The sequence below is a fragment of the Panthera tigris genome, chromosome C2 (assembly GCF_018350195.1).
Source record: "Panthera tigris isolate Pti1 chromosome C2, P.tigris_Pti1_mat1.1, whole genome shotgun sequence".
NCBI classification, from domain to species: Eukaryota; Metazoa; Chordata; class Mammalia; order Carnivora; family Felidae; genus Panthera; species Panthera tigris.
The window spans coordinates 111907570-111934986 of record NC_056668.1 but is presented as its reverse complement, the minus strand read 5'-3'; the positions used below and the strand labels follow the sequence as shown (position 1 = coordinate 111934986).

Genomic DNA, 27417 nt, shown 5'->3' with positions numbered 1-27417 from the left:
TGAAAGATTAAGAGTTAGCTAGGAAGTAGGGAACAGTCTGGTATAGGCCAATGGAAGAGTTTTTGCAAAGGTATGAAGGAGTGTGGTTCCTAGGAGAAAGGCAATACTTAATTAATTCACAGTAACTAGAGTACTTCTACCAGTATGGTTGTAGAGATGGAAAAAGCTAGCATTATGGGCATGTTGATTTTGCAGTGTCATTGGGCTCTCTAGTGGTGAGACATCTTGAACCCATTAGGATATATGGTCTTTGCACCTAGGAAAGAAGTCTAAACTCTAGGCAAGTATTAGGAAACAGTCCATTTATACATGATAAATGAGCCTTAATTTTGCATAAATCCATCCACGTAGATAAGAACAGGAGCATTCATATCTTGTGGAATGCCTGAGTAGTTATTTTTGTGGTTATTCTGAGGAAAAATGTTTTCAAGTTGGTATGCCAGGGAAAGTACAAGAGACATCACCAATTAATGTTAAAAATAAGAAACCTTTGTTTTCAGAAGCAGAGTAACATCTCCTCTTATAAACTCACTAGAGGTAATCTTGTATTGAAGGGACTTTATTTGTACCTGTTGTCACAAGTTATGTCTGTAAGAATATTCCCTAACTATTCAGAAACTGGCTTATTAAGTACATGGAAGATTCCTGTATTGAATCAAGTCCATACATGTTTGGATTGAAGTAAATTTGAGCCCAAGTAGAGGTTGACAATAACTTGACTCTCAAGTTTTGCTTTATCTTAAAAACAACAAAATAAATTGCAAATGGTTGTAACTGATTATAATTCAATACAGTAAGATCAATATTGCAGTATTTTTTAGAACTATTTTTTCCTGAAAAACAACAGCAGCAAAAAATACTAAATGAAAAGCACCATTTTATTTATTTATTTATTCATTCATTCATTCATATTAAGTTTATTTTTGAGAGAGAGCATGCGTGTGAGTGGGGGAGGGGCAGAGAGAGAGAAGAAATGGAGAGAGAATCCAAAAAATCTCGTGGACTCACGAACCGGGAGATCATGACCTGAGCTGAAGTCAAGTTAGATGCTCAACTGACTGAGCCACCAGGTATGCCGAAAAATACCAATTTGCAGTAATATATACTCAACCACGTGGTGTTGAGCATCACATGGTATAAAGAACCACAGAACTGACTTTAAAAGTCTGAATTCTAGCTGCAGCTTTCCAGTGATGTAGCCTTGTAACCCTGAATCAATGTGTTTCCCCATGTGCTGTATGCTAGGGTTCTCTAAGGCACGCAGCCAGCCAGAATATTCTGTGTATCCTTGTCCTAAGCAAGCTTGGGCTCTCGGTCAGGGAAAGATCTGAACGTGTGTTCACAGAGCATTATTTCACCACAGGGTCTCCAGGTGTCTACAAAGCAGAAGGTGTCCCCATGGGATTTGTTTGAGGGTCAGAAGAACCCAGCTCCTCTGTCTTGGGCCTGGTTCGGGACTGTCCGAGTGGACCGAAAGGTGATCAAGTACGAGGAGCAGCATCACCTGCTGTTGTATCACACACACCCCATGCCCAAGCCCCGAAGTTACTACCTCGAACCGCTGCCCCTGCCTCCCGAGGAGGAAGAGGAGGAGCCCACATCTCCCATCTCTCAGGAACCAGAGCGGAAATCAGCTGAGCTGTCAGATCAGGGAAAAACCGCAACAGATGAAGAGAAGAAAACAAAAGGAAGGAAGCGCAAGACGAAATCAAGCTCAAGAGTTGACGTGAGTGTGAGAAGTAGGGAGGTCTTTGGCTTATTGGCATCTAGTGAGAGATTTAATAGTGCCCAGATTCTTTTCCTAGAAACATTATGAAGAGCATTATCATCCTTCTTGTAACAGTTGTAATGTTCACAAAGCTCTATTTTAATTAATAGAATGGCACATGAATAGTGACCTGTCACAGAGGACAGGATTATAGCTTGTGATTTTTTTCCTTCTCTAATTTTCACTATTTTAAGTTTGGGCTTCCATTGTGACTAGTATTTAATTAATATTTCAGTGCCTCATCATTTCTCACATTTGAAACTTGAATTGTTTAGACCCGTAAAAGCTCATCATCTTACATATTTTTATTATAAGACATGTCTGAAATATTTATCATATTTTGAGCACTTGATAATGTTGGTAGATTAATATGGAAAACTATTTGCATTTCCCTAGCTAACATTCCATCTAATATATCCAATAGGATGTTTCTGAGATTTCATATTTTACTATTTCACCTTAACTTCCTATATATTTTACCTTTTTCACAGATTTTCAGACTTTATAAAAGATGAACACAATTTTAAAAAGTCCTGTTCCTTGTTTTCCTATTAGTCTTCCCTACCTCTACCAACATTTTCTTGAAAACAACAGAAATCATTGAGATGGCAATTTGGGAACAATTTTATAACATTTATAGAGTGAATGTGTAAGGTATCTTTACCATTAATTCACCTAGAAAATACTTGAGAGAGAATTTAAAACATTTTTCTACATAATGCAAGGGTATTCTTGTTGTACCATGGAAGATATATTCATAATTGTATGTCTAATAATTATCTAATAGGGTTAGGGTTATGTCTAATAATTATCATGTCTAGTAATTATCACTTACCTATATCAGAACCACAACATATCTTTTCCTAGCTGATAGCTTGGTGATTAACATTTTTCTAGAGAAGACGACCATCGCTTTTGGATACCATTGAATGGTAGTGCCCTCTTCTCATACCTTCTACCAATATTCTTCCTACCAATATTCCTTTGTCTTGAAGAGGTGCTTAATAAGGTCCAGACTGCCACTCCCCAGAATCTGGACTCCTAGGCTGTTAGTCTACATGGATAAGTTTCTGTTATTTTCAGAATAACACCCTCTTAAAAGCCTGAAAATTCCTCTCATTTTCCAAGTGAGCCCTGGTAATATCCCTTCCTCCCATACTACTTCTGAAACTGTCCCTTTCTAGTGGGTTGTATTTCAGGGATCTGAGGTTTTGTTTTTCCTTTATCCTTTAGGGCTACATGAAAAGAAGCGGGGTGGGTAGGTAACTGGGACATTCAGGTGTGATCCTTAGAGACTTTGCATGTCCCATAAGGAAGACAAAGCCCAAGTGCAGGAAATGGGATGCAAGCAGATGGCAGAGAGTCTGCTTCATTTGCGTACTGGCTTGAATAGTGGAAATAAGATACCATCTAGGCCAGGGACTGGTCCTGAAGTATTGTGCGTCTTCATGGCCTCATTCTCATCCAGACCCAGCATATCAGGAAGGATTCCTAAAATGACCTAAGATGAAATGATCTGGAGAATGAGCATCTGAAGATGTTCTTTCACCTGTGGGCAGTGGTCAATATTGACGTGCTTTTAGTATTTTAAAAACAAACTTCAGAAGTGATCCTTTTCCATCTTCCCCCCACTGAAGCCAAGTACATTTTTTCCGCCAAACATTGACAAACTTTACAGTAGGGGGTTTAAATAAAAAAAGTGCATAGACAAAAAGGTGTTTAGGAAACTTGCTACAATACCTACATCCTGGGTCCCCAGGGAAGCAAGGGAGCGATTACTGGGTAGGCTAGAGGGGTAGAGGCATGGCGTTTGCCACCTGCATGCCCATATCCACCCCGAACATAATAGTTCTGGTGACATGTTCTGCAGGGGACTAGGGAGCCCCAGACTAGGGGCAAGATGGAAGCAGGGGGTGTGGTGGGCAGCCTTGGGGCTTTAGTTAAGGAACCGACAGAAGTGCTTGGTGCCATCGTCTTAGGGCAATTTGTTGCTGGCATTCACAACGGGGAATTTGTAGCCATAGGTGAGTTCCTCAGCACACAGGATGCAGGGCAGGGCAAAGATGTTGATGTGTTCCTGGCCCTCCGCCTGGATCACTTGGGAGGGGCAGTTGGGCTCACCTAAGTGGTTGATGAAGTGGCAGCATTGCCATGCCTTGTGGCCTCCATCGTGTCAAAGCCATCTATAGAGAACACGTAGCACCTAATACCCTTCCCATCATAAAACTTCTGCTTGTCAGCACAGAGTGAATGACAGTACCAGTGTACTCAATGACCATCCCGTCGGCATCGAAGTTTTGTTTAAAAAATAGGCCCGTCCCATGGATGGCATATCTGTAGACATCCACAGCCTCTTTGGATGTCTTCTTGAGTGCATGGCCACGGGCAGCTCCAGGCTGGCAGCATGTCTGGTTCATCTGAGCTGCACCTCATCCTCTTCCTCATCCCATGTGGTCTCCCTCAGGGAGCACCAGGTGCTAGGATGCCAGGAAGTTCAACATGTCAAAGATGCACTTCTGGAGATAGACCTCTGCACAGGCCACCCTGTGGGGATTTAGGGGTCGAAGCCAAGTACTTTCTTATTCTAAAGTTTTTACCCAAATGAGTGTCTTGCAAAAGAATATGTTGACACTCTTGCCTTCTGTCGTCACCTCTATAAAAAACAGCCTTGTCCACTGGGATAGAAGCTGGCTCGAAGAATGTGATAGGAGGAATTTGCATTAATTACCTATAGTTTGTGGAGTTAAATAACTTTATTGTTATTATCTTTTCTCTTTATTTTGAAGGAGTATCCACAGAGCAACATATACCGAGTGCCTCCTAACTACTCACCCATTTCCTCCCAGATGATGCACCATCCGCAGTCCACCTTATGGGGCTATAACCTCATGGGTCAGCCCCAGCAGCCGGGTTTTTTCCTTCAGAACCAATCTCTTACTCCAGGTATGTGAAGAGAGAGTGCAGTCAGGTCCCTCTGAGACATGAAGTAGCTTGGGGTTTAACTGGAAATCTCTGTAAAACTTAGAAAATGCCATAACTGAGTACTCCGTTGACATTTCTGTAATCCTCTCTGCTCGGAGTGGTTTTTCTTCTAATAGTATGAAGGTGTTTTATTTTATTTTTTTAATGATCCTTTTAATATATTTTTGATTGTCACATAGATGACAATATTCTAAGAATCAAACAATACCTGAGCGTATACAGTAGTAATCCAATATGTGCCCAATTTGGGGGTGTTCCTCAGGTGTTAAAATAAGGTTTGAATTACTAGTTTATGTACTGAGTTGGGAATTTTCATTCAGTGTTAGAAGGAAATTAGCTACTGATGAAAATGTACAATATCAGATAAAAAGTTGATAAGAGTTGTATGTTGTGAAATTTGTGTATGTTTTGATGAGATAAAATTCTTACCAGTGTTTTAAGTAATTAGTCAATATTGTGAAGCATCTTTATTTTCTCATGCGATGAATCGTAAATTGCTCATACCGTGAAGGATCTCAGAAATTTAGTTCAGCAAGTAGACTGAGTTATCAAACAAAGAAAACTATCATCTCTCTAATTTTAGTATTGCTTTAATTCAAGCCCAAGTATATTTTATATCTGAAATGAACATGTCCTAAATAAAAAAATCTCTTAGAACTGAATTTAATTTTCTTTCTAAAAGAAAATTTGCTTCTTTCAACAGAGTAGCTTATTTTGAGGTCTTACTCTGCATGTTATGATTTTTACTGTAATTTAAGTATGACATTTGAGGCCTAGGAAAGACATTTTTTTATTCTTGGCTCATGGGAGAATCCATATTTCGCCATCTAAATTAGAGGTTAAGAGGGCTGGTCTGGAAGTTATACATCTAGGTTCAAGTCTGGTTCTACCACTCTCCTACTGTATAACATTGGGTTTTAGTTTCTCTGTGCATCAGCTTGATTATCTGTAAAATGGATATGCTAATATATACCCTCATAGGGTAGGGGATTCAATTATTTATTCAACAAAATGTACTGAACTTCGTAATGTTCCAGACTCTGTTTTGGGTGGTAAGATACTATAGTAAAGAAAATGGATAAAAATGTTCATTCTTCTTTGAGTGATGAAATAAGGTTTATATCATACACATACACACAGAGTATAACTTAAAATTGTTTTTAACGTTTATTTTTGAGAGAGAGAGACATAGTGTGAGTGGGGGAGGGACATAGAGGGAGACACAGAATCTGAAGCAGGCTTCAGGCTCTGAGCTGTCCACACAGAGCCCAACGCAGGACTTGAACCCACAAACCGGTATGCGAGATCATGACCTGAGCCGGAGTTGGATGTTTAACCAACCGAACCACCCAGGAGCCCCTAAAGTAAACTTTTGAAAATGTAGCACACAGAAGATGATCTAACCCAGCAGACATGCTCAGTAAAAGATCTTAACATATTCCTACCTCAGGGCTTTTGCGCCTGCTGGCTCCTGTGCCTGTAGTGCTCATCCTTAAGTATTTTACATGGCTCACTGCCTCCCTCCTATGGGTTTGGTCAGATACCATTTTCTCACTGGGCTTCCACTGACCGCTCTGTTTTAAATGGTAAGCCACAGCCCTTCCCTGAACCCTGTTTCCCTCTGCTTTCTATTTCCCCGTGGCATTAGCATTTGGTTATACACTATATATTTTACTTGCTTACTGGTTTATTATCTGCCCTTTTCAGAATGTAAGCTCTGGTAGGGCAGGCATTTTTTCTGTTAAGTTTACTGTATTCTCCTCAGAACTTAAAGCAGCCTCTGGCTTTTAGTAAGCTCTTAAAAATTGGTTCTTGAGGGGCGCCTGGGTGGCTCAGTCGGTTAAGCGGCCGACTTTGGCTCAGGTCATGATATCACAATCTGTGAGTTCGAGCCCCGCGTCGGGCTCTGTGCTGACAGCTCAGAGCCTGGAGCCTGTTTCAGATTCTGTCTCCCTCTCTCTGACCCTCCCCCGTTCATGCTCTGTCTCTCTCTGTCTCAAAAATAAATAAACGTTAAAAAAAAATTTTTTTTTAAAAAATTGGTTCTTGAGTGAATGAATGTAGACCACAAAGAGCGAACTAGACAATAATAAATGTGGAAAATAATGCATGTTCTCTCTTTTGAACTTTATATTTTCAGTTCTAAGGTTCTTGTGAATTTGTAGCATTTTTAAACGCCAGGGCTGTATGAATTAAAGGTTCACTGTTTTATAATGACATATACTCTTTCCCTAGAATACTATAAGCAGGGTTTATAAGTTAAGGAACCTTAGGTATTAGGTGAGTTTTAAGGATGTGTAAGAAAAAATATTAAGGAAAATGAAGATACATAGGGATTTTATATGTGTGATTTTTTTAAAATATGAGTCCTATGAAGTTACAGAAGAGTATGTACAGTATGCTTTTCATTAGTATATAGTTAAAATGCAAAGAATTATGCCCCCTCAGTATACACGTGTAGACATATACCCAGCCACTCGCCCTTCTACAATTTGTCTCTCTTTGTCATGTATACATGCCAGTTTGGTAAAGTCATAAGGAAATGTTTGGGAATATTAAACACCATATTCAGAATAACATTTGGTGAGAGAAAGAAGGTGAGAAAAGTAATTAGGAATATGCAGAGGGCTTCAGGGATAGTTACTTTATTTCCTTAGTTGGCTCAAAGGTACAAAATTATAGGAAAGTTAGGAAAATTCAAACAACGTGAAATGTAGTCTGGTCCTTAGAGTTTCCTTTATCTGTAAAATGAGCTCATTAAGTTTTAACGTATTAGTATAGTTCCAGTTCTTCAATAAAATTTACCTTGCCGTATGTTACCTGAGTTGACTTTCCTCTTTTTTCCAAATGTTCTTCAAATGCTGCTGAATGACTTCATAAACCATGTTGCTGACTGTGGGTTTGTGTCTTTAAAAGAATGTGGGTTTTTCAAGTGAACAACTTTAAAATGTGTTTTTTACCATACACCTTGTTTAAAAGAAAAAAGAGAACACATCTTTTGTGAGATATTTATATAGAGGTTTTCTTACACATATATTAAAGTATATAAAATCTGGTAAATGAAGGATTGGCACCTAGTTTGAAGCCAGCAAATGTTGACAATTTTTTTCCCAAACTCTTAAAGGCATTTGACAAATTATATATGCAAATATGTTGAGGATTTCCTTTGGTTTCTCAAGGATCACTACAAATAACATTTCTTGTTTGATTTCTGTCCTTCAAAAAAGATGTGTTTTGTCTTTGAGTCATGGTATTTGAAGTTTCCAAGCCTTTCAAGTTTTCAAAGTATTTCTTGCGTCTCTTCTACAAAAGGGGCATTTTCATTTTGCTGTGGTCACAAAACTTAAATATCATGAGCTTTAAATTTATTTAAGATTACAAAAGAGTTTCTGTGACTGACTTAGGACACCTGGCAAAATATACCATGAAGTCAGTACATTTTATGCAGGTAATGTGTTCCTGAAGGCCTTGCAGGGTTTAAAACCCACATGGTTCCAAAATTACACCCTTGAGTCTGTTTCAGGGATTTCAGGTTATCAACTGAAGTGGGGCTTCTATGAAGTCACTGAAATACTATAATTCACTCCTACATCACTCCTCCCCATCATTTGGAAATTGTGCAGTTCTCCACAGACCTTTAATATTTATGTGGGGTGAGGCGGGCCTTATTTTCCATTTGCTCACAAAGGCTTAGAAGGTAAGGTTCCTGTGTTTTGATAAAACAAGGAAGAAGTGTTGTATTAACATGCACAGAGAGCCCTTCTTTCTGGTTGCTTTGGTAGGTGGTTCTAGGTTGGACCCCACGGGCTCCTTCGTCCCAACGAATACCAAACAAGCTCTGTCCAACATGCTGCAGCGGCGCTCGGGGGCCATGATGCAGCCGCCGCCCCTGCACGCCATCACATCGCAGCAGCAGCTGATACAGATGAAGCTTCTACAGCAGCAGCAGCAGCAGCGGCTTCTCCGGCAAGCCCAGGCTCGACCTTTCCAGCAGGTTTGTCCAGATCCAGCAATGGAGTCCTCTGTGTTTTGGTAGCGCCTCTAGTTGGGGATGAGTGTGGGGTATGTGGCATATCCCTCCTGCCTGTGTATCCCCGAAATCGTATATGAGCGCAGGCTTGCCTCTCCTCCAGGCTTGTAAATACTTTTCCTCCCGTGTATTTTGCTATTATCACTGATCAGATGAGAACTTTGGAAGTATCTTAAGTTCATTAAAAGTATGCCTTTAGAACAAAAACAAGGGCTGATGACTTTCTAGTCACTTAGAAGCAGCAGGTTTTTCATCCTTGTAGTGACCCTCGCTGAGCCCTCTTTCCCTATAATTAGCACCATATTCTGTACTCCTTCGAGCTTTACTTTCATGTATTTTTAGTAGATTTATTACCCTGAAGTTGTATCTCTAAAATCCTGATGGTTCTTAGGTTTCTCCCTGTAGTTCCCTGCATAGATTCTATGTTCAGTATGTGCTTAATAGTAAGACCTATAGCAAAGAATATAGTACAAATAATAGTCAGTGTATAGATACCTTCAATTTCATTCTTGAATTTATATTGCTGTTTTTATGCCTTCTAACTCAATTGTCTTTAACTTTTGAGATGACAGTGATTGTTTAACAAGACAATGGTGGCCATCATACACAGCATAGTATTGGCTCATGAAGCCCATACGTCTGTACAAATAAATAAAATAGAAAAGGAGGTGAGATTGGGGCTTTTTTTTTTTAATCCAGTTTCTACATACTTTTTGTACTTTGCAATTTTGCTAAAAAATATTAGTGATGATGATAATAGCAGCTAACACCAGTAGAGCACTTACTATTTGCCAAAACATTTCTAAGCCCTTTAAATGTGTTAGTTATCTTAGATCCCACAATATCCCACAACAACGCTGTGATTTAGGTACTTTCTTGAACCTCAAAGGAAGTAGCCAATCTGCATGTGTATCCTGCTTTAAAAGAAACCATAAAACTTTCAGATAAGCAAGAAATTTTAATGCTTCTACAAATATTCTTTGTATTTTGGATAACTTTCTAGGCATGTGTCCCTTATATAACTTAGGACATTTTTGCAGTCAGTCCATCCACTTAGTGATTTGGGGGTTTGAGGGTGGGAGGGCTAATTATACATTCTTAAAAATGGTTTTGTTTTTACCTATATGATAAGAAGGACAGGAAAGAGGAAAGTAGTTCAATTGTATGGGGATGCAAAGCCCAGTCACTGCATGCTTTTCTCTCTTAGACCTCTAGCAACTGCTCAGACTCCCTGGGTGTCAGGTAAGGGGCCTGAGTTGCTTCTTACACAGAAATGATGAGGATTGGATATCAAGAAACAGTTATTTTGTTTAAATAAGCAGCAATTTTAAAACGTGAGCCATTAAAAACCTCAGGATTTTAGCTATTCTTGGGGATGAACAAAAATAATTATAGTATTGTTTCAAGTCCTTGTCAAGATTATACAAAAAACTTGCTGTACATTGAGTAACCATCCCCACAGCATGAATTCAGTTTCCTTTTAATTTAATTTACAACTAAGTAAAACTTGCCTTCCAATAAGTTTATTTTTTTATGTCTCCTTTTTGTTTGTTTCTTTTTATGGAGAGAGAGAGAGACAGTGAGAATATGAGTCAGGGAAGGGTGGAGAGAAAGGGAGACAGAGAATTCAAAGCAGGCTCCACACTGTCAGCACAGAGCCTGATGTGGGGCTTGACTCATAAACAGTGAGATCATGACCTGAGCCGAAATCGAGTCGGACACTTATCCAACTGAGCCACCCAGGCACTCCTCTTTTTCTGACTCTTTTTGCTAACTCCTTTTTTCTCCTTTTTTTCTTTTTCTTGTTACTCTTTTATTATTATTTTTTATATTTCTTAATGATTGTTTATTTTTGAGGGGGAGAAAGGAATAGACAGGGAGACAGAGGATCCAAAGCAGGCTCTGTGCTGATAGCAGAGAGCCCAACGTTGGGTCAAACCCACAAATCGTAAGATCATGACCTGAGCCGAAGTCAGACACTTAACCGACTAAGCCACCCGCCCTTCCTGTTACCCTTTTTGTTTTACCATTCTTCAAGTGTTAGATATTTGAGGGGAGATAACATTTTTTTTAAGGAAGAGACGTACATGCATGGTGCAGTGGTATGGTTGAATGGTCCTACACAAAGTCAGTGAGATTATACGTAGCATTTGTCAGAGTGCCTGTACCTAGGCGGTCCTGAGGAAATGTTAGTTCCTCTCCTCTCGTGTACAAACTATTAATATACCTGGATTCTAGTTAAATCTGGTATTGTGGCAGAAAAAAATTCTGTGGTAGTCCTTAAAAAACTAGAATAAGAGCAGAATGATTTGGAATATTTGTGATGTTGATAAATTGTTTTAATGTATGGTTCTGGATGCAGTTGTTTTTCTAATAAGTGCTCACTTACATCCTTCGTGATAAGAAATGATGGAGAAATGTTCATTCTCATTTTGGCCAGGACCCAGTTAAATGCCTACACATAATGTGATTCTCTCTAGCTACATAGGCACTTGTGTATCTTTTTCTCTTATGAAATAGAAATCATTGATCTTCTTATCCTTAGCAATTCTCTAATTCTGGGAATCCATTAACTTAAGTGTAACAAACATGTTGGAGAATTTCAGACGTCAGGTCTTATACTCTGTATCATGTTTACATGGTAGTGAGCAGAGGGTAGAAATTTATGAAAGGCTTATCAGACGAATGTGTGTTTTGGGAAACTATTTCCAGGATCCTAGAGCTTCCTAGTAGCCTTAATCCTTAGCAGTCTGATTTTTATCCACAAACTCCTCTCAGCCATCCTTCTAGTGCTTCCAGAATCCGCTTCCAGCAGTGATCTCTACTATGGTTCTTCTGAAAACCTAGCTGGGGCATGACAGGATGTAAATTCCTGGCTTCTGGATATGTCTCATACCTTATGGAACCCTCTTTGCCTCTTCCCATCTTAATGGAAACAAGGTGATATATATAGGAGTCATCCAGCCTTAGATGGTGCACAAGAAAACTTCAGTTCCATTATAAATTAACTCTGTGTCCACTGCAGAAACTGAATATCAGCCTCAGTTGGTCATGGAAGTTTCTGTTATGGATCATTCTTATATTTCCTAAAGAACGTATTAAGACATTGGTATAGTGTCCAGAAAACAAATGCTTAAATAGCATGGATATTGTTAAGTCTTTTTAATCACATTATCTGATGTAATGGTTGTAATTGAGTGTATTTTCTTAGAGCTTTACTACCTATCAGTATGCATAAAGATATGTTGGCAAGGAAACTTGCTTTCATTGTTTTTAGTTAGTCTTCATCCAGGAAAGTAAAAGTGATCTGCTTCCCATCCCTTACTTGATGTCCCTTATCTAAATGGGACTCAGTGCCGTGATTATGTTGCCCTTTTGTGCCTCAGAGCCTCATCTATACAGTGGAGCCAATGCAGTATTTACGTTACAGAGTTCCTGTGAAATTAATGTTTTAATACATGTAACAGCCCTTTACAACAGTGGCCGGCTCATAGTAAGTGCTCAAAAAATGTTAGCTGTCATACTTGTTGTTGCTGTTTTGTTAGTATCATTTGATGGATGTATTATTTCAAAGGACATCTCTATCACATAAAAATCTTTATTTTCCTAAAAACAGATGAAAAGAGAATTAAGAGCACATCCAATGCTTTACTTGTATCATCATATTAATTGTCCCTAATAAGACTGGTGCTCAGTGGCTGCCCATGGAAGAGGCCAGTAAGAAGGAATGTTGTTTACTTTTCCACACAGCCATTTTGGTTTCTTAAAGTGGTATATTTTTACTGTCTAATTTTGTAATACAAACTTTCGAGGGGATAATTCCAACTGTAGTGTTAAAAATATCGCTGTTATATTTTCTACATATCCTATGGGAAGCATCACAAAATCTAAAATATTGGTGAAAATAATGCAAAATGCTGCTTAAATTGTTTTCCAGTCTCTTTTTTAGAGCCAATATTTTTCTTCTGACAGGAGGAACTTGCTTTCCTCACCCCCACTTTATCAATCTTCTAGGGAAGGGGCTTTTGGAGGGCATCCTTAAGTTTTGATCGATGAAAAGGACTTAATTGTTTGCCTTGATTTGTGGTATAGCTTTATCCTAATTTCCCCGTTTTAGTGCACAAAACCCCTTTGTTGTTCTTTGTAATAATCAACACCAGCCAACTTATTTTAAGGAAGACAATATATGTAGCTTTCTTTATTAATTGTCTTTATTTAAAGAAAGACAATATATGTAGTTTAAATTGGCTGAGACAAATTTGGAAGAAGGCAATTGGTGATAGGCTACAGATAATCATATGGATATTGATGACATTGAAGAGGAAGATTTCTGACAGAGGACAGAAATGGTGTGCCCAGTTAGAGCTAGTGGTTACTTTAAGAACATTACATTATTAACCACAGGGCAGGTGCCATCAATGTGTATCTAAATGAAGGAATTAGATCACTTACTAAAAGAACAATGACTGAGTCAGAGCCTCCCAGAGCAGTGAGCTCCCTGGCAAAAGTGAATTTGTAACACCCTGAAAACTTGCCTCTTGGATGGATGAAACCCATTTAAGTTGAATGACCACCCTTTATATGGTAATTTATCTCCTACCCTAGGGATGTGGCATCACCTTGGAATTTCTGAGTCCTTCCTTTATTCTCTCCTTCCCTCCCTCTCTAGTGGTGTATTTCAAACATACAAGAATAGAAAATATAACAAACACTGATGGATTTACTACCTAGCTTTACTGAATAATCCTGAAAAATTCCGCCCATATTTGGTCTAGATCATCTAAGAAAATAAAAATAAAACAGTATGTGTACTCTCGTTTCCCTTTTTTCCTATAAAGAGGTAATCACTATCGTAAATTTAGTGTTTTTCTTTCTCATGAATGTTTTTATGTTTCTGTATATTTTTGCAACCATCAACATAAACATATATTACTTTCGGAATTGAAACTTAATATGATGGTTTCACACATATATTATTGTATTGTTTTAAAACTTTTTATTTCGACCAGTTTTGAATATCTACTTGTCACATGTAGTTTTATTCATTTGTCTTGCTTGATGCTAGTCCATTATGGATATTGACCTAATATTTGTCCATTCTCCTGTTGATGATCATTTAAGTTATTTTCAATTTTTTCCTTACTGCTAATGCTATATTACTATTATGTTACATTTAAAAAAAATTTTTTTTTAATCTTTATTTATTTTTGAGAGAGCGGAGACAGAGCGAGAGCAGGGGAGGGGCAGAGAGAGAGGGAGACACAATCTGAAGCAGGCTCCAGGCTCAGAGCTGTCACCACAGAGCCTGATGCGGGGCTCCAACTCACGGACCCTGAGATCATATGCCCTGAGATGAAGCCGGACGCTTAACCGCAGAGCCACCCAGGCGCCCCTATTATGTTACATATTTTACATTTCTTCTGCACATACGGAGAGAGCTAGGGTATGTGCTTCCAAGTGGAAATGCTTGTTTGATTTCCAATGTGGTGATGATTCTCCTCAGTTATAAATGAGTTTTCTTCTTTCTTCATATCTCCCCCTAACCCTTGATGTTGTCAGATTGTAACTTTCTCATTCAGAGCAGGTGAAACAGTACCATATTATGACATTTAAATTTGTATATCCCAATTATCTGTGAATTTAGGCATCTTTTTTTTTTTAACTGTATTAGCTAGTCAAGGTTTCCCTTCTGTAATTTTCCTGATAATATAAGCGCATTTCACAATACTTTTATTCTTATTTGCTAAAGGTAGGCAGAATAGCCTTATTGGAACACATTGTTAGTTGTAGTAATTACCTTTAACGCATTCTCCTAGAGTGGATAATTTAAACACATCTCAATGGCAAACATGAACTTCAGAGAAAACCCCTGAACTAGTAAATATGTCCCGAGCCCTATTATTTTGTTCCTTGGATGGAAAACGACCACGTCCAGGGAAGTGGGTGCTTTGGTTATTAATATCTGGCATTTCTCCGTTTGTTTTTTTTTTTTGAATGATGAGGAAGATGTGCATTTTATTTGCTGAAATTATGATTGGGTCCCTATAGTTTAGAAAATAGTGTACAGAGCTTGATTATTAGGAGAGAGGAGACAAGATTAGGGGGTGATGAGAGTGGACGATTAATAGAATGGTCGTCGGATCCAAATACAAATGTACAGATGCCATGAATTATATACCTATGCCTAAAATAGTGAGAAGAGATGCTTCCTTGGGGAATTTTTCCTATAGTTTTTAGTCCTTAGTATAATAAAATACTTTTTCCTATTAGGGTTGGTAATCCTTTGCCTTATCTCTATCTCTAAAACTCAGTGGGCAGAAAATGTTTAACATCTTAGACAAATGTCACTTGTACTCCGTTTATAAAAGTGGTTAAACGAGTGAATTATTTTCCTGAGAAATAGGAATTTTCCCCAATGTTTTTGGGGAAACAAATCAGATGTTTTTCTAAACCAGATTCCCTCTTCCTTTGTAAACACTGGTGGCCCTGTAAATATTTGTTGTCTGATTTGGTCGATTGAATGAGTGATTGACATAATGCCCAGTTTTCATTTGTACTTCCTGAGGATGGAGCTAATTTCATCCTCCAACAATGTATGACCCCACTGACTTGTTCACTTAATGTTTTTTGCGTTTAATGTGCCCCACGTGTTCTGAGCTTTCCCACTGACTGTAGGCCAGGAAGGCCTCTGGCACCCCTTTTGCTCACAGTGGAGTTCCAACATCCCTTAGTTACCGTAAGTGTCTGTCTGATAGCTCCTCTGCTTCTTTTATGTCTGCATTTAACCTCTGGGTTGTGCTCTTCCATTATATGAATATTACCATTTATGTCCAGTCTATAGTACAGTGTTTGGTGTATGAATTAATAAAGCCTCTGCAGGGCCTGGGTTTTTAAGTCTTGACTCCCTGAAACATTGTTTTAAAATGAACTGTTACATATGTATTGTGGCTACCCACATCACTAGGCTAAAAAAAATCTTATCTGTATTGTCTGCCGTTTTCTTGCTGTCCCCTTTCTGTAGGACTTCTGTAACTCTGCTGTCTCCCTTCTGGAAGACTTTGACAACATAATGGTAACACCCCCGCTGTCATTCCTTTTTCTTTTTCTTTTTCTTTTTTTTTTTTTTTAAGTAAACTTTTGTAGCATTACTCTTTGAACATCAAAGCGAGAAGTGGGTTATTCCTCTATAGTTGGTAAAAGTTATAGTCTTCATTTCACTGTTATTCACTTGGTTTATGTTTGAGACTGTAACACAGAATCATGAATGCATCGGCCCTGTTTGATTTAATGGGATTTATTTCTGAAAGTTTTCTCCTTTGATTGCCTCATGATTTTCATCATTTATGTGTACAGTTTAGACACCAATGGACATTCATGACCTGGGCTTGGGAACATAGACCAGTTCGTGCACCTTCATCTCAGTTACAGTTTTGAACGCATCTTTTCCTGAGCTCTTGCTTCCCTTTGTGGTAATTCACATCATTAGCAGAGGAACGCATGGCATGCTGATTCATAGGCCAGTGCAAGATAATGAAAACTGTGGTTATGAAACATACCCTTCTCATCACATCCCACCCACTGGCTATTCTGAAATTCTCAACAGAACGCATCATCTCTATTTTCTTTCCGGTACGGAGAAGGTGTTTTTTCAAGCACAGGTCTTGTGCATGCATGTCATAAGACATTCACCTCTGCTGCTTTGCCTGGGCTAGCTAAGAATGCATGTTTTGCATTAAATTACTTATAGGTTTCTGTATCAGGTAGCCAACCCACAACATAAACCCAAGAAGCATTAGAATAAAAAAGAGCACACATCTCAGATGTGAATGTAAGTCAACTTGTTTCACTGCCAATTTTAATGGGTAACATTTTCTATACGTTGGTGAAAATGTCTGTAATGCATATTCAAACTCTGAAAATATTTAGGTTATTAAATACTTGTTATATAGGCAATTTCTTTCATAGCTATTCAGCAAAGTTTGGAGATTTCTGAAAAGAATCAATTTTTCTGTCAATTTTTCTTGACGCTTTGTGGTATACAGAGAACAGGTGAGGTTTTTATTGAAAAAACTTGAATTAAACTTTATCAAATTAAAAATACTTTGGAGATAGCTTATGTTTGCTGTTGGGCATTTTGTTCAGATGATAATGTAATTTGGATAAAAGAAAATTTGCATCAATCGTTGATTTTACTTTTTTTTGACACCAAATATTTGTCAAGTATTAAAGTCAACAGGTTCTATGCTTTCATCCAAAATAATGGAAATGTGTATATGTATCTGTGCTGTCCTTTTCACCATTCTTATTTTCCTTTAATATTCTCCAGGGTTAAGAATGTCATGAACGTATATACTAAACCAATCATATATTCATCATTTATGGGCATATTAATAGAATATATTGTAAAAGTTCATTATTGTGTGAGGTGTTTATTTTAGAATGATTCAGTTTGTTCCAGCCATTAATGTTACTGTTAGTTGATTCCCAACCAACTTTAATTTTATATGAAAGCGTTATAAAAGATTCAAGCATAACTGGTCAACTGGACCTCTTGTAATTATAGAATTTTCTCTGTGTCTATTGTCTGTAATCAAAATACACCAGTGTGATGTTATGACCATAATTTCTGGTTCACACCATGTGTTGTTTTAGCCTTGGGCACCATTACTCAGTACCTTCCAAACTAGTAGTAACAAATAAAACCCTTTTTGCTAGGTGACTCATAAAACATTACCCACTGACTTATTATCCTTCAATCAGCATTATCAGAAAGTCACAAAATCTGGCTGTGGTTTTTCAGGTACACCTTGTCTCTCTGAGACACTGAAACACCCTTGAAAAGTTACTAAGTAGGGATTTCAAATCATTGCTAGTGAACTGAGTGCATAGAAAAATCCCTGCTCCTGAGATGCTGCTGATTGTAATGCTTACTGTCTGCCTATTGTAGGATTAACCAACTCTTTCGGAAAGAGGTCTTCACATTTGTTCAGTTGACTAAGGGGGAGTAATTGCTAAATGAAGAGAACAAGACCCAGAAGAATGAAAATGATGATTTACCAAGAACTTTAAAGTTACTGGATGCATTTATTTCAAGTTATGCAAATTATTTCAAATTATGTGAAAGGACTTTGAGTCAACACCTCTTTGAGTTCAGATACTTCTCTTGTCTAGTTACAAATAAAGCAGGAAGAGAGAGTTGTTCTTATAAAGGCCAGGAAAATTAGTTACTATTGAATAACACAGCTTTTTAAGAATCTTTTCGAAAGTGGGTTTTTGTTTTTTTTTTTTTTGTAAAATGCGTTGGATTTACATTTCTTCTGTAGAAGCAAGCATGAAGCAAAATGCATAGAAATGAACTTGAGAGAACACACGTAGGAATTTTTCTCAGAGAGCAATGTAGAGTTGAGTGTATGTGATTATCAGAACTTCCCAGTTAATTGTGGTTTATTCCTTTAGCACATGTAAGTTGGGTATCTGAGCCATGGGAGCTTGAACAGGGGCACAAACATGTCTTATTTTCTCTTCCAGTAATGTGCTCAAAGGCAAATGGCAGCTGGCTAGGCACAAATATTTGGTCAAAAACCAGCCTCTTGAATTATCCTTTGCAAAAATATGAAGTTAATGTTACCTTTGATTGTTTAAGTCAGGCAGAATAAATCAAGAGGGAGAAATGGAGCTAATTTTCAGATATTGATGCAGGTAACAAGAAGTAATCATTAGAATGATAGATGCTAATAATTAAAACTGAATTTTCGAAATAAAAGATTGTGCTAAAAAATATGGGGCAATTGGAAAGGACTTGGTAAGCTAATATATGCTGAAATATAAATCCCAGTTTACTTCTAGAACTCTTTGTTAACAGATAAACTAAATTGAGTCTTAGATTTTCTCGATAGTATTTATTGAGCTGTTACTATATGCCAGACACCATGCTAGAAACTGCTTAAAAATAAATCTTAGAAAGTTTTCAGAAAATAACAGATAAATGGATTACGTGTAACTAAGGTGACCATATTTCCTGATTTGCCAAGCATGGTTCCACTCTGTACCTCTTGTCCTTGCTGTCCTTGTTTGGATGATACAATACATAGTCTGTTCTTGATTTGATGCAGCAAAACTACCCCTGCCAACTTTAAGAAACTTACTAAATCTTCATCTTTAGTATCCTTGCTTATTCCCACATTATGGCCCTTGGTTAGCATTTGTAAAGTCTTTCAAATTACTGAAGAACTTTCCTTATTCATTCTTTATTCAAAAAATTCAACTATTTCTACAAATTGACAGAATGTTTGACATAATGTTTCTAGCATTATTCTCGGGAAAAACAAAAATAGGGCATTTTAGTTTGGTGGGAGAGAATGGGATATTTTTCATTCAAGGAAACATGATACAGCTATGCACATAGCACATGGGGACTGGTGGCCAACTCAGAGTGTTTGATTTTCCCAGGAATGATATTGTGTATCTCAATTATTACCTACTGTACTTAAGTTGGGGAAAAATTGGAGGTAGGAGGTATACAGTATGTCCATAAATAAATAGTTTCCCTTTAGGCAAAAAATGATTAACAAAGAATGCATGAATTTTACAGTGTAAAACCTGTCTCTGAAATTTCTTATCCCTTTCTCTTCTTCAAAAGTTAGTGGTTTTCCTTGAATGTTAATTTTGTGATTTTTCTTTTTATGTAGAATAGTTTTAAATTCATATTTCTTTAATGTCCATGATTGCAACTGTAACTTGTCAATAAAAGTGTTGCACGGTAACTCAGATATTTACCTTATTAGTATTCTAGGTTTCTCCACATGTAAGTCATAGTTCATTTCATAGGGTTCTTCACTAAGCAAAGGAAGAATGAAGAATTTGAGAACATCTTTATGCATCTGCATGTAGCCGTCATATACAGATCACATCTTGTTTCCTTTTAAACCAAAGCAGGATGTGGGAATTGTAGACCACTTCTGGATATCATGACTTTAACTCAAACATATAAGTAACTTATTTTTCCCCCTTCTGTAAAAATGATAATATGAAAATATTTGTCCCCCACAAAGAAGCAAAATCGTATCTTTCAGGAACTTTGTACGACACTGTCCGGGAGCATTGGTTTAAGGAGTAGCGTTTAAGGAAGTGGTTGATTTAATGACTTCTAGGCATAGTGTTTGAAAAATCAAAAACCTTTCAAATAGTCTGGGAGGGGAATAGTGGTAGGGCCTGGATGGTCACACTGCCATGGAATGAGTTTTCATAGAGGGAGTTTGGGATATTTTCCTTAGATTCAAGTACATATAGAGTAAATATAGACACAGTTGCACTTAGATTAACCAGCTAAAGCCTGAGGATATCTTCATGGTACCCTATTCTGGAAATGTAGATTCTTGTTGAAGCTATTATACGCACTCTCAGAAATTTTGTATTTGGTCCATATATGGGTGGATAGTCACCTTAGGAAAGGCTGAAGTTTCATAAATGCCCTCCAGTGATTTTATATGAGGAACCGAGAAAGGATTTTACTAAATAATATATGGATTTCGTTTCAGCGTTTCAGTAAGAAGTCTTTATAGATCTCTTGTTTTTTTGTTGTTGTTGGAGTGAGTTTTAAAGGCTATATATCCGTAAAGAATAAGTACCAAGCGAGGATTTAAATATTTCCATTTTTAATATTGCATATGGAGACATCTTGTCATAACAGAAAGAGCCCTGGCCTTAGGGATCAGACTCACCTGCGTTCAGATAATAGCTCTGCCAGTTCTAGCTCAATGAGCTTGCTAAGCTGCTTAAGTTTGTTGAGCCTGGCTTCTTCTATCTGAAGATGATAAGTGAGGACAATACTCTCTTCCCTGCAGATTTATTGTGAGAAAATGGGGGTGAGAAAAAGAAGTCCAGTCTCTGGCATAGAATAGATGTCCAATAATTGTTGGTGTTCACCCTCTAAAGCTAAATACTTGTCACTTTCTGCCTGCTAGAAAAATCTACACTACTTTCCAAGCACATTAAATGGCTTTATATAACTATAATTTAACACTTTTGAAAAATGCGGACATCTATAAGACAAGAGTAAAATATTTTGGAATAAACCCCATTCTGTGTAATTAATAAGGGCTGTAAAAATCTAGGGATGGTTGGAAGCTAGACCTCTTTCCATGATGATTACTGCAAGCTTCCATGAAATAGCTTCTGGCACCATAACATAAAACATATACAGTGGCTCTTAGATTTATTTTTCAAAGGGCAAAACATGTATTAAATTAAGACTGGTGAGCAGATGTTAATTGGTTTTATTTTATTATTGTCAGAGTTACATTTGCAGTTCATGTATTGTGAATTTTTACTGATAGTTATTTTAATTGATGATTAGTCATAGGAGATGCAAATTCATCTCTTGACCACATGGTTAGATAGACAATTGGTAGGTCACCGTGAAGAACCTTCATTAAAAAGCAATGAAATTTGTACCTCGTATTCTCTTTTTTTATGGGCACAGAATGGTACAACTCCATGCTTTCAGATTTCACACAGCCTCATGCCTTTCACTCTAAAGTGGCATTTGTATCCTGGGGTGTACAGCAGAGCTGTTTCAGAGCCTCTCTGATAAGTAGACCGTTGATTATTTTGGCTTGTATTTAATGTATGTATTATTGTTGGGACATCTATAGTTTTTGGCAGAAATGATAAGTTTAATAGTCTCTACACACATATAAAAAGTTCTATTTAATGCTGTTTGGAAAACTCCAAATTCTGTAGTCATCTAATAAGATTTGGTGTCATGGGTTATTTGGGTTCTTAGCCAGGAGTGCAAATCAAGTTCTTGCTGTTATGATCAAGAGTTTGCTTTGGCTTTGTTTTCCAGGGCCCACCAGGGGACCAGGCTGCTCTCTTTGCTGCACAAGCACGGCCCTCCCCTCAGCTCCCCCAGTATCCAGGGCTGCAGCAAGCACAGGTACCCACATTTGCCTTGTAGATGCCGCTGGGATTTTTAATGTTGTTTATTTGAAGTGGGAAACCAAGTGAATAGGATATCAGCTCCCTTATGGGGTTTAGAAGGTAGTACTTCTGCTTATAGATTGGAGTTGACATCTTAAAAAAATGCAGCACCAGTGATGAACAAACCTTCGGACTGAATGATTTGAAGAGCATAAAACATTTTAAAGAGTTCTTGATTTAAAAATCTAATCACTCTATTAACGATGATGCTAGGTGTTGAAATGCTTAACAGTCCCAGAGTACTTATTTTACTTTATAATAAATACTGATGTAATTCATGATTGAATTTATCCTATTGAAAGATAGGTTTGCAGAGAATCATGGTAGAGCGAGAAGGTAATTGGCCTTGGAATTAGACCTTGGCACAATTCCTGACACCTTTCTAGCTATGTAACATTGTGCATGTTATTCTGTCTTGGTTTCCTTCTTTGTCAAATAGAGATGAGCATTGTCAGAATTTAAGAACCTGTGGAACCAGCACAGCACCAGATCCATGGTAGCCACTCAACAAATGATGGACTTGCCTTAATATAATGCAACTCTTGAGCTATTTTTTTTTTTCTAGTAATTTTGTTGTTTCTGCTTCTGTATACTTTTACTTTGTCCCTTTCATAATTAGGAGCCCGGGGATGTTGGCAAGACAGCTCGTGGGGCTAACATGTCACACTATGCCCACAGATGAAAGGCAATCTGAGATTGGCTCTCAGACGTGCCGAGCCCCACAGCCAGATCCTTGCATCCTGTCAGCTGGAAGTTGATTAGTCATTACTGTGTCTTCCGAGTCAGAGCCGTGAAACTACCCTAGAATGTGGTCCTTTGAGGATTGAAGAGCAGGTTTCTTCTTAAATCAGCATTCCATTCTATGAATTGTAGTCACCCAGCAGAACCTTATTACATTTTTTATTTACATTAGGTGTTAAGATATAAACACTCATATAGTAATATTGAATAGAAAAATTAAATATTCAGAGTATTGGTAGAATGCTGAAAAAAGGGTGTAGCCCATCCAGGTCTAGAGGATATCGAATATTCCCCAGTTATACCCTTACTCTCTGGTTAAGGTATTGGTTGGTCTGGGGTTTTTTGGGTTTTGTTTGTTTGTTTGTTTGTTTTGGTAACTGGTTAGTCACTACAGGCAAATTCATCAGCTCCCAAGGAGGTATAGTCCCGTATCAGGAAAGCGTACTCTATAATTTTAATGTACATTGGACACGGATAGCTTTTCTTTCTAATTTTGGAAATGAAATTAATTATGCTTGGGATCTGTTGAACATTGATGTCATCTGTGCACTTCAGGTTTGGATGCTTGCCTGATAATTTCTATAAAGAAATATATCCTTCTTTCCCTCAAAACAAGCAACTGATTGTAAAACTGATCTCTTAACCCAAATGAGGATTCATTTTTATTTTTAATTGAAATTTCTGGTGAATCATTATCCACCTAGTTCATTCTATAGCTTTCTTGCTAGCCTCTTGCTTCCAGAGTAGTCCTCCTCATATGTTGAGTTATAAGAGCTTTAGAGAACAGTGGCTTTCAGGGAGCTCCTTCTGGGTTTGTTTTTGCCCCCTATGACTCAGTGATAGCAAAGGTGGTGCTTACTGAAACATTAATTTTACTCCTTGTGCCCACACCTCCAGACCATGCCCCAGGGCTATACGATGTATGGAACGCAGATGCCTTTGCAGCAGACCCCTCAGCAGCAGGCTGGTGGCGTGGTCCTGTCTCCTAGCTATAACTCCAGGACCTATCCGGCCACACATTCCAACCCGGCGCTAATGGAAAGACTCAGACAGATGCAGCAGCAGCCCAGTGGCTATGTTCAGCAGCAGGCGTCACCGTACCTGCAGCCCTTGACCAGCTCTCAGAGGTGATACATGTAGAAATAATGATTTCAATAGTAGACACTCAAATTCTTGTCTTTGTTATGCATTGTCTAGGGCGTGGCGCTTTATAATTGTTTTTATGAGCTTGCATATTTGCATGTAATTTGCATTGTGTCATCTCATTTTTAGTAGCATCCAGACAGAGGATCAAAATCAGCAGTGCCCCATCTTGTTTATTTCATTCAAGGCCTCTGAGGTTTGACTCACATCTGCCATAGTATGGATGTAATAGTTTAGATAATGCTGATATGTTAGCTCCAGTGTTTCTGCTCTTTTAAACAGATGTTTGGCTAACAATATCTTACTATGAAAAAATTGGTGATGATTGTTAGCATTGCCTGACTGGGATACTTTGGAGCTGTAAAGTCTGTGATTGGAATACTCGTTGTGCATGGTGCCCGTAAGAGTTTTGTTATCTTGTCATCCCCTTTTCTGCTGCAGGTATGGTTGGCAAAACAGGATGGTGAAAGACTCTTTCTCCATTCTTGCTGTACTTGGATCCCATAGACATCATGCATGGTAGCCACCAGCCATGCATGGCTATTTAAGTTTAGACTAATCAAAGTTAAATGAAAAGTTTAATTTCTCCATCACACCTGTCACATTTGAAGTGTTCAGTGGCCACATGCCGCCAAGCAGAGCCAACTCTGAAAGTGTGTGACCTGTGCAGTCACATGGTGTGCTGTGCTATAGAAGGCCCCCAGGCTTAATTGAATGCTCTCCTGTCACGTTCTTGAAAATCCTACTTGTTTTTGATCAAGGAACCTTGTGTTTCTGTTTCACACTGAAACCCAGAAATTATGTAGCTGGTCCAGGAGGCCAGTCGCTATCTTATTGGACAGCACAGATGTAGAGCATTTCAGGCAGTGTGGAAAGTTCTGTTGGATAGCGTTCATCTGAAAGAATTTTCATGCAAAATTCTGCACTGATACTAGACAGCCGCTTAGCTTCCGTGTTTTAAAATCAGTGGCTGCACATCAACACCAAGTAGTTAGTGCTTAGAACGTTGGCATGGTTGATGGTGGCACATTTGGGCAAATAAATAAATTTGGAAAAACATTCATTGTATTTATTATTTTTCTAGTAAGCGGCAGCGAAGTGTATTGCCTATGAACTTGAACTTCAGAGCACAGCCGTTCTGGGTTTAAATCCTACCTGTGCTATTTACTGTCTGAATAACTTTGGGAAATCACTTCTTTAGCTCTCCATTTTCTCATTTTTAAAATGAGGATAATGAAATGGAAATCCTTCCATTGAGGTATCACCTCTCACCAGTGAGAATGACTAGTATGAAAAAGACAAGAAATGACAAGTGTTGGCAAGGATGTGGAGGAAAAGGGAAGTCTTGTGCCATGTTGGTGGGAACGTGAATTGGTGCAGCTGCTATGGAAAACCGTATGAAGGTTCCTCAAAAAAAAAAAAAAAAAAGAAAGAAAGAAAAAGAAAAACCATATGATGCAGTAATTTCATTTCTGGGTATTCCAAAGAAAACAGAAATATTAATTCAAAAAGATGTGTGTACCTCTATGTTTATCGCAGCATCATTTCACAATAGCTAAGCTATGGAAACAATCTAAGTGACCATTAGTAGATGAATGGACAAAGAAAATGTGTGTATACAGAATGGAATATTACTCAGCCATAAAAAAGAATAAATTCTTGCCATTTGTGACAACAGGGTAGATCTAGAAAGTATAATTGCTAATTGAAGTCAGAGAAAGACAAATACCATAAGATTTCACTTATATGTGGAATCTAAAAAACAAAACAATGAATAAACAAACAAAATAGAAACAGACTAATAAATACAGAGAACAAATCAGTAGTTGCCAGAGGGAAAAGGCCAGAGGGATGGGCAAAATAAATGAAGGGTATTAAGAGGTACAGATTTCTAGTTATACGTTACAGGGACAAAAAGTACAGCATAGGGAATATAGTCAATAATATGGTAATAACTTTGGTGACAGATGGTAGCTATACTTATTCTGGTGAGCATTTCATAATGTATGGAATTGTTGAATATGTGGTACTAATATAAACGTCAACTATCTTTCAGTTAAAAGTTTTAAATAAATAAAATGGGGATAATAAAACTGACCTCAAAGGGCTGCTGTGGGGAGTAAATGAAATAATACATTTCAGACTTTCACCACTGTGACTTCTCCAGAGTAAACGCTCAATTAATGTTACTTATTGAAACATTTGCCTGGGTGTGAGACCAAGTTGTGTTATTTTTTTACCAGACTAAATCATCAGTCGCTTCAGCAGAGCCCTCTGGTAGGTGGAGGAATCGATGCAGTGCTCACTCCCACGCATCCAAGCCTCCCCTCGGTGCCCCTGCCTCAGGACCCAATGAGAACCAGACAGCCGCAGGTTCGACAGCAGCAGAGACTCCTCCAGGTTTGCGGCTGGGAATGGGGGCAATGCGTGAGGGGCCCTCGGCCGTCTTAAGAAATAAGAGGCCCCGAGACTTGAATCGCCAAGTTCCAAGGAGCCCCGTGTAGTTGACACTAGGAGCTAAACCGGTGTGATGTAGTTACAACTCGGCAAGGATCTTCCTGTGTCAGTGCCTTTACCAGGTTATGGGCAGGAGGGTGCATTTTGCGGAATGTCATTCCCCTTTCACAAAGGTTCACGAGAGGGTGACTGGCTGCCTTTATCCTAAAAGTGTGTGTCAGCTTCCCCACTCACTGTTTAACTACAGACTATGCAGATTGAAGGCAGATTTTCTTTTATGTGCTGGGGGGGGGGGGGGCGGAAAAAACAAGTAAAATTGAGCTGTCCATAGCTTTCATCAGATTCCTAGAGGGGTCTATAATCCAAAAAATTATCTCTGACACTTTTGGTCTGATGAAGCTGTGAAGTTGGAGTTACATAGCTAGGATATTTGAGAGGGATATTTCATTCTGTCTCTGGTTGAATCCAGAGAGCTATCCTTCATTTATTTGATGTAAATATTTACGTACCTTAGATAAAGCGTTCCTCCCCTTGACACATTCTTGTTTCTAACTTACTCATCTAGGAACTATAGGCTATTTATGTTTACCTGTTCCATTTGTCTTCATTATTAGCAAGTTTGTCCTAAGTTTTTGGATTGGATATCATCTGATGAGTCTCTGCGGTGGACTCTTATCAGTAATTCACCTTGAGATGCAACTGACATTTTGTGTGTTATTAAGAAAGAAGAAACACCACCAAAGACAGGGAATCTAGTAGAACTGGGATACCCAAAGCTATACTCTTGGAATGAGTTCAATAAACTTGTGCAGAAAGGGACCGTAAAGTAATGCGCATGTCTCAACCTTGACACTGGTTGGAGGGAAAAAAACGTCTCCCCTGAGAATTTGAACCACAAGTTCAAGTGGGATTGAGGTCTGAATTCAGTGTGACCCAAAAAATTCTGGTTGACAGTACTCCCAAGTGATAGGCAGAAGCTGACACGAATCCTCCCGAAAAATGGGTTTTATAATTCTAAAATATCATTAGTTATACAATGCCGTTAGTTGCATCCCAACTTTTACCCGTTCAAATGTGAAGAAAAAGTTGTATCACAAAATTGATAACAGTTGGTAATTGGTTTAGGGAGAGTGTGGCCTACAAATGGCAGCCTCACTTACTATACAGTTGTTGCCTCCAACATGGTTCCTCATAAGGAAAGCTTTCATTTGATAATATTATTATGAACAGTCATAGTGATATTTTCTTATATAATTTTGTCTCAGGTTCTGAGGATATATTTTCAGAACTTTATAGGACGGATATTTATTTTTAT

The 27417-nt window shown here is 38.2% G+C and overlaps 1 protein-coding gene across 21 annotated transcripts in view; it reads left to right on the top strand.

Annotated features, from left to right (window-relative positions):
• MED12L (mediator complex subunit 12L) overlaps positions 1-27417 on the top strand; it is a 333827-nt gene that overhangs the window by 288343 nt on the left and 18067 nt on the right. For 18 of the 21 annotated variants that reach the window (XM_042956814.1, XM_042956813.1, XM_042956815.1 and 15 more), the window contains 6 exons: positions 1364-1726; positions 4555-4711; positions 8533-8744; positions 21628-21717; positions 23400-23629; positions 25889-26045. In XM_042956814.1, coding sequence (XP_042812748.1) covers positions 1364-1726; positions 4555-4711; positions 8533-8744; positions 21628-21717; positions 23400-23629; positions 25889-26045 — 1209 coding nt within the window. Of the gene's footprint in view, positions 1-1363; positions 1727-4554; positions 4712-8532; positions 8745-9345; positions 9379-21627; positions 21718-23399; positions 23630-25888; positions 26046-27417 lie in introns of those variants that run through there. The other 3 variants (XM_042956829.1, XM_042956832.1, XM_042956833.1) reach the window with 3 other exon arrangements.